The following is a 12330-nucleotide window of genomic DNA, read 5'->3' as shown; positions in this document are numbered from 1 at the left end:
TCTTTAAAAAGGGGGTACTTTCATTTTTACTCAAGAAAATCACCATTTTATAGTTCAAATTGGGGAAAATAAATACAGTAAATGGACAAAAGTACAAAGATTCACAAAATGTTTAGAGGTACAGGTATGTGTACCTCCAGAAAAAAACAACAATGGGGATATGTGTGATATGCCCCTGAGATATCTGTCAGGTGGTACATTTTTGAATGTTGAAGTCTGGACATTGGCTTAATTTCTGTTGTAGGAATTCTAAGGTCTCAAATATAGAATAAACGTTGATAATTGCACAAGGAAAAGACACATACGGTGCTTTTTTTCTTTTAAAAAAATGTTTAGGGGGTACTCTCATTTTCCTTCTTGCATTGAAATACTGCCCCTCAATGAGGCCAAACTTAGATTCACAAAATGTTTAGGGGTATGCGCACCCCTGCGTCCCCCCAGAAAAAAGCATTGCATAAGTATATAAACCACATGTCTAAACAGTACAGGAGAGCAATCCAAAAACCATCTTGGCTCTCTTAAAGACTCTAAATATTTCCTCTGCCTCCTTAATCCCTCTTGCCTGAGAACACATAGGCAGATAGCAATCCGGGGATGTTCCTGAAGGGATTCCTCTCCTATATCTACAAACCTCCTTCATATTAGTTGTCATTGTTTGCTCAGATGCTCTGCATTGAGGGATGTGTGAAGGGTATCTTTATTGTCGTATCAAATGCTAATGCTTTGTGTAAACTGTGTCTGGAACTATGGAAAAACTTGCTAAATTCTCAGAAATATCACACCTTGGCCTGCCTGAGCCACAGCAACCCTACCTTACCTGTGATGCCATTTCTGACTGTTTGTAGAGGGGATGTGCTTCTTCTCCGTGCCAAAATGCAAACCCTTAAAAGAGATGTTTCTTCTTGGTTCTGGGTCTCTCTAGCCTCCTTGCTAGGAGGGGAGGGAACTCTGTTCCAACATAAAAAATGAAGATCTTGCCTTGCTGTCACTGTTTCCTGCCTCTATCCATTCATCTCTGACCTATCATGGACTTAGGCAGACTCAGTCCCTTGGGGAGTTGAGCAGCAAAAGCCAAACACCCCAATTTTTCTACAGTGGTGCCTCGCAAGATGAAAAGAATCCGTTCAGTGATTCTCTTCGTCTAGCGGTTTTTTCGTCTTGCAAAGCAAGCCCATTGACGGATTAGAGGATTAGCGCTATTAGCAGCTTTTAGCGGCTTTTAGCGGCTTATCAGCTTATCGGATCAGCTGATAAGCAGTTTAGCGGAGGAGCAAGATGGCGGCGCAAGCACTTGCAGCGGCTCGGCACTCCGAAGACCGGTATTCAGTGATTTGTGTTTTATTTTTATCTGTGAACTTATTGCTGCTATGGACTGTGAATACTCAGGCACAAGTAATTTATAGTCGTCAAGAGCTCTTAAGTATCGGCAGAGGGGAAGGCTGCAACCAGGAGGTCTCAACCTACAACATTCCAGCTGAGCTTATCAGAGAGCCTCCATATCTTGCACATTCTTGGGATACTCCCCTTGCTCTCCTTGCCAGAAAGAAAAGGAAACGGAGAGGGCGCAAGCAGAAGAGGGGTTGCAGGGCTGGACTACGAGTGAGGCTAGGTAAAAATCCCCACAAGCCTGCATTGCCAAGTCTCCTTGTATCAAATGTGAGATCCTTACCCAACAAGGTAGAGGAGTTGGAACTTATTACCTCTCGGCAGAAAAGTATCTGGGACTGTTGTGTTATGGTCCTTTTAGAGACGTGGCTGGATCCCTCCTTTCCACAGGGACTTCTGCAGCTAGAAGGACGCTCAGTAATTAGAGCGGATAGAACCGCCAAATCCGGGAAGAGCAGAGGAGGAGGAATTTGCGTTTATATAAACAACAACTGGAGCTCGGACATTAAACAAATGGACACGCATTGCTCTCCTGACTTGGAGTACCTAGTGGTGAAGTGCCGCCCTTTTTACTTGCCACGTGAGTTTAATGTTGTTATAATAACAGCGGTGTATATACCTCCTGATGCAAACACAACTACAGCTATGGGCCACCTGCTGACTGCTATTAGCAGACAGCAGCGGGCCCACCCGGATGGAGCACTTGTGGTTGCTGGTGATTTCAACCGAGCCGATTTAAGGACTGTGCTCCCTAAGTTCCACCAGTATGTTGATTGTCCCACTAGGGGGGGAAACACCTTGGACCGAGTATATAGTAACATCATGCATGGATACAAGACCAAGCCCCTGCCCAATTTGGGGCAGTCAGACCACATATCCTTACTTATGATACCATCATATAGACCTCTCGTACGCAGAATTAGACCATCAACTAGAGAGATACGAGTGTGGCCAGTAGGTGCATCTGAGCAACTCCAAGACTGCTTTCGGAGCACCGAGTGGTCGCTTTTTGAAGAGAATAATGTGGACACATATGCTTCAACAGTACTGTTTTACGTTAAAAGCTGCATTGATGTTGTTACTACCACCAAACAAATACGGGTGTTCCCTAACAACAAGCCCTGGCTAAACAGGGATGTGTATCTTCTGTTAAAGGCAAGAAATGCTGCTTTTCACTCTGGTGATGCGCAGCAGTATAGAGCAGTGTTTCCCAACCTTTTTTGGGCAAAGGCACACTTGTTTGATGAAAAAAATCTCGAGGCACACCACCATTACAGCCCCGTGACGTCAGCGCGCAGCGTCACGCCGGGAGGGACGCACGAAAGTGTAACTTTCAATTTTTTTCCCTCCCCCTTGCCGGGGAACCTCCAAGCTTTGGGGGGGGGGGAGGAGGCAGCAAAGCGAGGGACTGAGGGACTCCTCCAACGACAAGGGTTGGGGAAGAAGAGAAAGGGCTATTCCGCTCCAGTCACGGGAGGGGAATATGTACTGGCCCAACTGGTGTGCGGTCTTCGGAAAGCGGGGTGCGGGAAGGAAGCCTAGGCTCGGGGTCATAGAATCATAGAATCATAGAGTTGGAAGAGACCACAAGGGCCATCGAGTCCAACCCCCTGCCAAGCAGGAAACACCATCAGAGCACTCCTGACATATGGTTGTCAAGCCTCTGCTTAAAGACCTCCAAAGGAGGAGACTCCACCACACTCCTTGGCAGCAAATTCCACTGTCGAACAGCTCTTACTGTCAGGAAGTTCTTCCTAATGTTTAGGTGGAATCTTCTTTCTTGTAGTTTGGATCCATTGCTCCGTGTCCGCTTCTCTGGAGCAGCAGAAAACAACCTTTCTCCCTCCTCTATGTGACATCCTTTTACATATTTGAACATGGCTATCATATCACCCCTTAACCTCCTCTTCTCCAGGCTAAACATGCCCAGCTCCCTTAGCCGTTCCTCATAAGGCATCGTTTCCAGGCCTTTGATCATTTGGGTTGCCCTCCTCTGGACACGTTCCAGTTTGTCAGTGTCCTTCTTGAACTGTGGTGCCCAGAACTGGACACAGTACTCCAGGTGAGGTCTGACCAGAGCAGAATACAGTGGCACTATTACTTCCCTTGATCTAGATGCTATACTCCTATTGATGCAGCCCAGAATTGCATTGGCTTTTTTAGCTGCCGCGTCACACTGTTGGCTCATGTCCACCGGGCGCAAGGTCCACCGACCTCGGTGGAGAAAGGCAACAACCGGAGCCGATGACCAGTGGCGTAGCGTGGGTTGTCAGCACCCGGGGCAAGGCAAATAATTTGTGCCCCCTAACCCGTGGATTTTAGCACTCGAGTGCGAGTGCGCCCCCCCCAAGATGTTGCGCCCGGCCCCCCTGCACCCCCACGCTACGCCACTGCTTCAGGTCCCCCAATAAAACATTTGAGGGGGCCAGTCTCCCAGTTGATGGGCATTGCCAATGTGATCAACTATGCAGGGCGGGGTTTACTTGCCTCCCCCCCCCATATCATACTGTATTCACGTTGGCACCCCTGATGAACTCAGCGGGGCTTACTTCTGCCCCGCAAGCCTTTGCACCTCCGCGTCTCCTTTCCTCTCTATATGTAAGAGGGTGAAGGTCAGGCTGGCAGTGCAAATAAGGGCCCCGCTGCTGAAGGCCTCGCTCGCCGCGACCTCCTGGTCCACGGGCAGGGCAAGAAAGTGCCTTTTCCTTGGGGGGGGGGGAGTCTTAAATTTCAAACCATTATTATTATTATGAATATCTAGGAGAAGGAAAACTCTGATCCTAAACTTCTGCTGCCTTGCAGCTCTACTGATTCTTGAGAAAAGCTGTGGGAGTAAACCCGAGCAAAAATCCTTACCCACTGCCTTGTGTGGCATCTTCTGGAGAAGAAAAGGAAGAGGAGTAAACTCCACATAAATCTGGAGTGGAGTCCTTACAGCACTTGGAGGGATGCCTCCTTTCAGCAACTCCTGCAGACAAGCTAGTGTAACTTAAAAAAAATATGTTTTGAGCATCAACTTGGGAAACAGTCTTGAGTGGTCAGGAAGTTCACATATCACACTGTGAGCTTTGGTTGTCCTATTAAAGGTATCCTTTAACTATGTATTCGAATTTTGCTTTAAGAGAGAGAGAGAGAGGCGCCAATCAACAGCTTTCCTCTCCCCCAGAGGAAGCTACATTTTTGCTGATGAGATATCCGTGTTGCTAATGTAGCACCATGGAGTAGCAGAGAGAGTGAAAGTTAGAAATATTTAAAAGGACTCTAGGTGCTCTGTGCCTTGAAGAATATTCATGCCCCCAAATGATTCTGTAGCTCTGGTTATAATAGCATCCCCCCCCGCCCCCTTAAAAAGGCATCATTCTCTTTGCTCCACGTCGGCAGTTTTTGAAAACAGTTCTCGGCGAGTGGGAGGGGGGACAGTTTGGGGGAGCTGTGAGGGGGGAAATGAGGAAAATGAAATAAATATTTCATCAGCAGCCAGCCTTTCAAAGGCACCAGATGAGTAGCCTAATTCAATCAAACATATGCTTTGAACAGCCGCCTTGTTATTTTATAAATATGGGTTTAAAAGGACGTGTGAAGTGGAAGAACATCTGGTTAGAAAGAAGCGACTTGGTTCTTTTTTAATGTCTCGTCCTGATCACTGTGTGTAGTTTTGCACAGCGGTCGGCATTTAGGAGGTGTTTGCCACATGCAGAGAAACGGGAAAGACGGAATCCAGTGTGGGAAAGGAGGATCTAATGTGCGTGGTTTCTCTACCTCCACCGACGACTCGCCACGTGCGAGGAGGAAGGCGGGCTCCCTTCACCTCCCCGTCCCCTCAAGGGAAAGGGAAAACGACGTGAGGAAAAGCGACGCGGGACAGTGAGCGAGGTTCTCCTCAGAGCCTTTTCCCGCCGCCCCCTCGCAAGACAGCCCTGAAGCCGAGCGCAGAGTGAGGGGCGGGGCCCGGCAGAGTCTCGCTGCCCCCCAACGCCTCTCGAGGCGGCATGAGGGGCGCCGCGTCAAGGGCGCCGGCGGGCGCAGCGGCAGCTCCTGTCAGGGCACGAGGCGGGCCCGGCGCCTCTCCCCCACCCACCCCGTCCGCCCACCCATATCCCGCTCAGGAGGGGCCGGTGGGCTGGCAAGCGCCTCACAGCAGCAGCACCAGAGAGGGAGAGAAGTCCGCCTCCCGCTGCCGCCGCCTCTTCATCCCCAGCAGCAACTTCCCTGCCCGGCTCCCCGCCGCCGCCTCCTTCTCTCCCTGCTTTGCAGTAGCAGCCGCCGCCGCCGCGGCACACCAGGCAACATCTCGCGGCACACTACTGTGCCGCGGAACACCTGTTGGGAAACACTGGTATAGAGAAGCTAGAGCCAAATTGAAAAAGGGCATTAGGAACGCCAAAGCTATGTACTGCCGGAGGATCGAAAAACATTTTGAGAGCTCCGACCCTCGTCGAGTATGGCAAGGCTTGAGACAAATTACAGGGCAAAATACTAAAAACGAATTGGCTAGCAGCAGTGCGCACCTGGCTGATCAACTGAATCAATTTTTTAGCCGCTTTGAGGAGGGAACTGGAACTACCGTCACTACAGCATTGGCCACCAGCACATTATCAGAAACTACTACTGATAGACAACCACTTTTATTACAGACCTGTGACGTACAACGTGCCTTTCGGAGCATTAACATCAGGAAGGCAGCTGGACCGGATGGAATCATGGGACGGGCTATTAGGGACTGTGCTGCAGAATTAGCCGGCGTATTTACGGACATTTTCAACCTATCCCTGTTGCAGGGTTATGTCCCTACCTGCCTGAAGACATCGATTATAGTGCCAGTCCCCAAGCAGTCAGTGGTGGTATCTCTCAATGATTATAGACCAATAGCCTTAACATCTGTTGTTATGAAATGTTTTGAGAGATTGGTGCTAGATTATATTAAGGCTAGTCTTCCATCCACTTTAGACCCGTTCCAGTTTGCATACAGAAGAAATAGATCTACTGATGATGCTATTTCCATCGCCGTCCATACTGTATTGAGTCATCTAGAACGACAGGGAACCTACGCAAGGCTGTTGTTTGTGGACTACAGTTCTGCCTTCAATACAATTCTGCCAGACAGGTTATTTCTTAAAATGACCAACTTGGGTATACATCAGAAGATCTGTCTGTGGGTAAGGAATTTCCTGACTGATAGGCCGCAGACAGTGAGAATGGGACCTTACTATTCTTCTACTCTAGTATTAAGCACAGGAGCCCCTCAGGGATGCGTGCTAAGTCCCTTTCTCTATTCTCTGTACACATTTGATTGCACCCCACTGTATAAATCCAACACAATCATCAAATTTGCGGATGATACAACAGTGGTGGGGCTCATCAGTGAGAACGATGAGACTGCTTATAGGAAAGAAGTACAGGGGTTAATTCAATGGTGTAAAGAAAATAATCTTATGCTTAACACCAAAAAAACCAAAGAACTCATAATTGACTTTAGGAGAAAGAAAAGTGTATTGTTACCATTGCACATAAATGGCGAGGAAGTGGAGAGGGTTGGTAGTTTTAAATACCTGGGCATTTATATCTCGCAGGACCTCTCATGGACTGCAAATGTTAATATGGTTGTGAGGAAGGTGCAGGGGAGGTTGTATTTCCTGAGAATGCTCAGGGGACTGAATCTATCCCAGCACCTACTTCTGTCCTATTATCATAGTACCATCGAGAGTGTCCTAACCTATAGTATATTATCGTGGTATGGGAGCAGCTCTGAAACAGATAAAAAAGCTTTACAGCGAACAATTAAAATTGCCCAGAACGTTATTGGGCTCCGACTACCAACCCTGGATGAGATCTTCACGTCTCGCATCTTGAAGAAGTCACATAATATTCTGAGATATCCCACCCACCCTGCTCACAACTTCTTTGAACTATTGCCTTCGGGCAGAAGATATAGGACAATGAAAACACGAATCACACGCCTTCTGAATAGTTTCTATCCAAGAGCTCTGATTGCACTAAGTAATGATCTCAGGGCCAGTTGCAAGGTTTAGTAAGTAGGGAGTGGAAGGAATGAGATAGGTTTTAGGTTATGTTATGTTTTTAATAGGTCATGCTATATTCTGGATTATGTTATGTTTTATAGATTATGTCTAAATAGGATGAGAGTTCGGAGATACGTGCAAATGTATATGTGAACCCGGTCTTTGGGTGGGTGTTTGATTTTCGTTGTTGTGTATACTGTGTATATACGGACAATGACAATAAATTTATCTAAATCTAAATCTAAATCTAGCGGCTTAGAAAAAAGGGGGGAAAGGAAAAAAAACCGCAGGAACTCGCAAGACATTGTCGTCTTGTGAAGGAAGCCCATAGGAGATTCGTTTTGTGAAGCACCTCCAAAACGGAAAACTCTTTCGTCTAGCGAGTTTTCTGTCTTGCGAGGCATTCGTCTTGCGGGGCACCACTGTATATCGTTTCCAAAGAAGGATGTCAGTCATATATATGATTTGAGCTTCTTAGCTGCATTTTATGTTTCCTTTACATTTGACAAACCTGGGACCTTCAGCATGTGAAACAGATGGTTTAACACTGAGCCACAGCCCTTCTGCATCCCATGGTTTTGCTCCTCTTGCCCGGCAGAATTATCCTGGTATTCAGAGACATACCTCTTCCAACACGGAATATGGTATATAGCCATCATGGCTAGAAACCACTGGTAGAGTTGTATCCTCTATGCATTTTTTTAAAACCCCTTTTGAAGTCATGCAAGCCATTGGCAGAGTCAAAAATAAAAACAGATTATTTGCCCATCTTGCTTCCCATCCAATCTCCGGGCTACCGCTGGCAGCTTGGATTCCACAACAAGACCCTGTATTGTGTACCGTTTTTCAGTTTCAGGAGAGAGTCCGGGACCTGGAAAAGGAGCGAGATTTGCTGAAGGAAGATTACGACAAACTGCTGGAGAGGTGAGAGATGGGTTGGCGGGAAAGGATAAGCAACTTGGGAGTTTGTTCCCTCTCAGCAAAAGCCATTCGTGCAGCAGTTGGGAACCTCAGACACAGGGCCGAATATGGCCCTTCAAGTCTCTCTGTTTGAGCCTAAGGACTTTCCAGGTCAAACCCCTTCCTCAGCGAAGCCCACTTTTCCCACTTCTTGAGTGTTTTTGTTTTGGCCTGTCTGTTTTGAGATGTGTCTGTGAACTCTGACATTGGTCACATTCACACCATAATAGTAGTAGTAGTACAGTGGTACCTCGGGTTAAGTACTTAATTCATTCTGGAGGTCCGTTCTTAACCTGAAACTGTTCTTAACCTGAAGCACCACTTTAGCTAATGGAGCCTCCCGCTGCTGCCGCGCCACTGGAGCACGATTTCTGTTCTTATCCTGGAGCAGTTCTTAACCCGAGGTACTATTTCTGGGTTAGCAGAGTCTGTAACCTGAAGCATATGTAACCTGAAGCGTATGTAACCCGAGGTACCACTATAGTAGTAGTAGTAGTAGTAGTAGTAATAATAATAATAATAATAATAATATTTCTGACTCATTTATAGCATTCCCTCCCCCTTGTGTGTAGATCCGCCTTGGGTTGCCCCAGCCACTCTGGGTGGCTTCCAACACAGATAAAAACATTAAAAAGCATTACAGATTAAAAGGCTTCCCTATACAGCGAAGCACTGACTAGGATGCCATTCAAAGCACTATGATATCAATTTGAGCACTTATAGCTTCCCCATAAGAATTCTGGGAACTGTAGTTTGTTAAGGGCGCTGAGAGTTCTTAGGAGACCCCACTTCGCAGGGAATTCTGGGAATTGTAGCTCTGTGATGGGGGGATACAAGCCGCCTAACAACACTCAAGAACCTTAACAAACCACAGCTCCCAGAATTCTTTGGGGGGGAAGCCATAACTGCTTAAAATGATATCATAGTGCCTTGAATGTATGGTGTGAATATGGCCAATATCTTTGGGTAAACCTGGATGAAAGACGGAGGCGTGTAGAAATAGACAGGCATTTTTGGTATGGGAAAAAGGGCTCCCTACTAGAATTTAGAGTGCAGCCTTATTGGAGTTCACCGATTGGGTCTGCGTTGCTCCGTGACAGGAGGAAGGAAGTCAAAATGACACCGAGTTGGTTCAAAGAAAGAGTTTATTCTGCTCTCCGGATAGCAGAAGGCACTTGCGTGGTGAGTCCACAGCAAGTCCAAAGAAATGACAAGTTTCATGCAGTATATATACCCTCCAGGCACCCTCTCCCTCCTTCCAACCACGTCAGCTTGCATACGTAGGTTGACATCACATATGTTCCTGCTCTGGCACTCTTAACCATAAAAGGGATTTCCTTCCTGCACTCCTGACCATAAAAGGATATTCCTGTTCCTACTCCTATCTTGGAGCAAGAGGTCACTACTTCCGAGAACATGCTCTGGCCTTAGTCCCAGATTTGGGTCTCTGCGTCATTTGTGGTCAGGACATAAGATATGTCTGTGTCTGTTCTACTGGTAAAGTCAAGGCCAGTCTTGCCGTCAAACTGATAAGGGAGAGAGCTGTGTTCTTGTTTTGCATTTGCTCAATGGCTAAAGTTTATGCATTTTAGCTAAGGAGAAATGGGGATTTTGGTGCAGTTTAAAAACTGCCTGCACAGTCAGTTTTGGGTTTTGGAAACCCATTCCTTCAAGAGAAACATAGGCAAGGATTTTGTGGCACTTTTTGATATGCGGCAAATCTATGTGTCTCTTTAGCTGCCTCAGCAATACCCAGCACCCCTTAGACGTGGTTCCCCAGAAGGACAACGCCCCTTGCTTGGAAGAACAACTCAGCTCAGCAATTGCAGAAAAGCAGAGCCTGCAGGAGCAGCTGGAGAAGGAAAGAGGTGAGGAGGCCAACGAGAGCTGGCAGGGAAATGACTGAATAAGCAAAATACCCAAAACACGACCCCTTGCATCTCACACGGGTCACTAACAGTGAAGTTCGAAACAAGAGCTGGGGGACCGCAAGCCCAGGGAGCAGATGCGGCCCTCTGCACCTTTCTGTCTGGCCCTCAGGGCTTTGGTCAAGTTGGACTGCAGCCTACTGCAGAAATGTTGCCTCACTTGCCCCGCCTACTTTTGCCTCTGGCCCCGCCCATCACTGGCATGCGGCCCCCAAAAGGCTGCCTGTGAGGGAATGTGGCCCTTGTTCTTGCTGCTGTTGTTTCATTGGCTTTTATAAATACCTTCCCCCTGTTCCAAGCTTGGAAGTGAACTGATGAATTGAGGGTAAAAATAATTAGCAAGTTACAGGAAAGGAACAGTCAGGCCTATTGAGAACAGGTGGCAACCTTGCAATTCATCCCAAATCCTTGCTTTCCCCCCATAAGCTCTGAACGAGGAACTGAAGCAGGAAGTGAGCCAGTTGCTTCAGGAACGCCCACAGGAAGTCGGCTTCTTGCGGGAGAAGATGGCCATCTTGGATAACCAGACTAGAGAGGAAGACTTTCCATCCAGTCTAGTAGTTGAGGTAGGCACTGGGTAAAACCACACACTTAGCAACTGGACCTTAGATACTAGCACTGAACATACAAATACACACATATATGCAGGTAGGCATCGATTTCCATGCTGACCTTTGTCACACGCAGCTCTGTTTCCATCCTGCTGCTGTTCAGCTTCCTACAAAGACTATGTTATTTCTCTCGCGGTTCATTATGTCACGATTACGTGATTCCACCCTGTTCGTTTCGATGCAAAGAATGCCCAATGCAAATATGGCAGGAAAGTAATCCGTCACGTATTGTTTGTGGACTGAGAACAGCTGCAGTGAATGCCAGCAGTGTTTGATGGATTGATTTCCATTCTGGATATAGGACGCATAAGCAAAACACTGGCAATTTCCATTCCCGTTTTTGTTTCTGTCAGAATTCTCCAGTATCCGCACGCACTAATTACCGGTATCATAAGCATTGCAAGTCTTCGGCTGCTGTTTCCCGGTCTTAATTAAATTGCGAGGAGTTCCAATCTGAACAGGCAGCTGAGCTCTTGCAAGGCTCATCTTGCTAGTGTTAATTTCCTGTGACATTTAGTTTAGAACATTTCAGGGGTGGGGATAAAACACCTCTCCCTGCACAGATTGGCATTTTATGTAAAAATGACCTGATCCAGGGTAAAGCAGATATCAGCAGATTAAAATGCTGAAGCAATAGATTGAGCAAGTCATCAGTGATATATAGATCAGCCCAGTTCCATGAAATGGAATTGCTTCTCCTCCATTTTCTAATTTGGCATGATAGTCAAGCATGCACGTCAAGCTCCACACATTTCCTTCCATCTCTCTCCCCCCCTCCATTTTTTTCCTTGCAGCCCCTCTATGTGGAAGGTCTCGAGAGAGAGTCTGAGAAGGAAGAGATGTTTGCCCAACGGAGTCTAAAGCGAAGGCTCTACGAGACGGAGGCCGCCCACGCTGAGACCGTGCTGGAGCTAGAGAAGACCCGGGACATGCTCATCTTACAACACCGCATCAACCGGGACTACCAGGTGAAGCAAGGAGACTGAGTTGCCCACCTGGGAGATGGAACAAAGGGGGGAGGGTCTTTTTGGAGGACTCGGGCTGTGTGCAGACAAGCATATTCACTGTGTCCTCACCAGGGTCAAGCTCAGTGAAAGCTAGTTCTGTGAGTTTGCATTAAGTTGAATGAGTACAGTGCTGATTGGCTAGCGCCTGTGATGTCCTCAAGAAACTTCTCTCCATCCCACATCAGTGGAATAGTTTTGCAACTTTTACATTTTTATTTAATATATATATTCCTATAACAAAAATGTCCTCCTGTAAGTTTGCTTTCTGGGGTGGAGTTATATTGTTTTGTTACATTGCACTGTATTCTATTGTAGCTTCTCAGTTTTGTTCATTCGGTACATGTGTTTCATCGGCTATTTTTTATGCTGCTTAAGGGACCAAGCGGTATGTAAATAAATAGCCTAAAGCAGCTGTAAG

The 12330-nt window shown here is 47.0% G+C and overlaps 1 protein-coding gene across 2 annotated transcripts in view; it reads left to right on the top strand.

Moving 5' to 3' along the window:
- Positions 1-12330, top strand: part of RPGRIP1 (RPGR interacting protein 1) — a 66780-nt gene that overhangs the window by 37889 nt on the left and 16561 nt on the right. For both annotated transcript variants that reach the window (XM_083471089.1, XM_083471090.1), the window contains 4 exons: positions 8257-8330; positions 10104-10234; positions 10721-10860; positions 11700-11873. In XM_083471089.1, coding sequence (XP_083327215.1) covers positions 8257-8330; positions 10104-10234; positions 10721-10860; positions 11700-11873 — 519 coding nt within the window. The remainder of the gene's footprint in view (positions 1-8256; positions 8331-10103; positions 10235-10720; positions 10861-11699; positions 11874-12330) is intronic.

The sequence above is a fragment of the Podarcis liolepis genome (genome assembly GCF_965112155.1).
Source record: "Podarcis liolepis genome assembly, chromosome: 13".
Lineage (NCBI taxonomy): Eukaryota > Metazoa > Chordata > Lepidosauria > Squamata > Lacertidae > Podarcis > Podarcis liolepis.
This window is presented reverse-complemented; position numbering and strand designations above follow the sequence as displayed.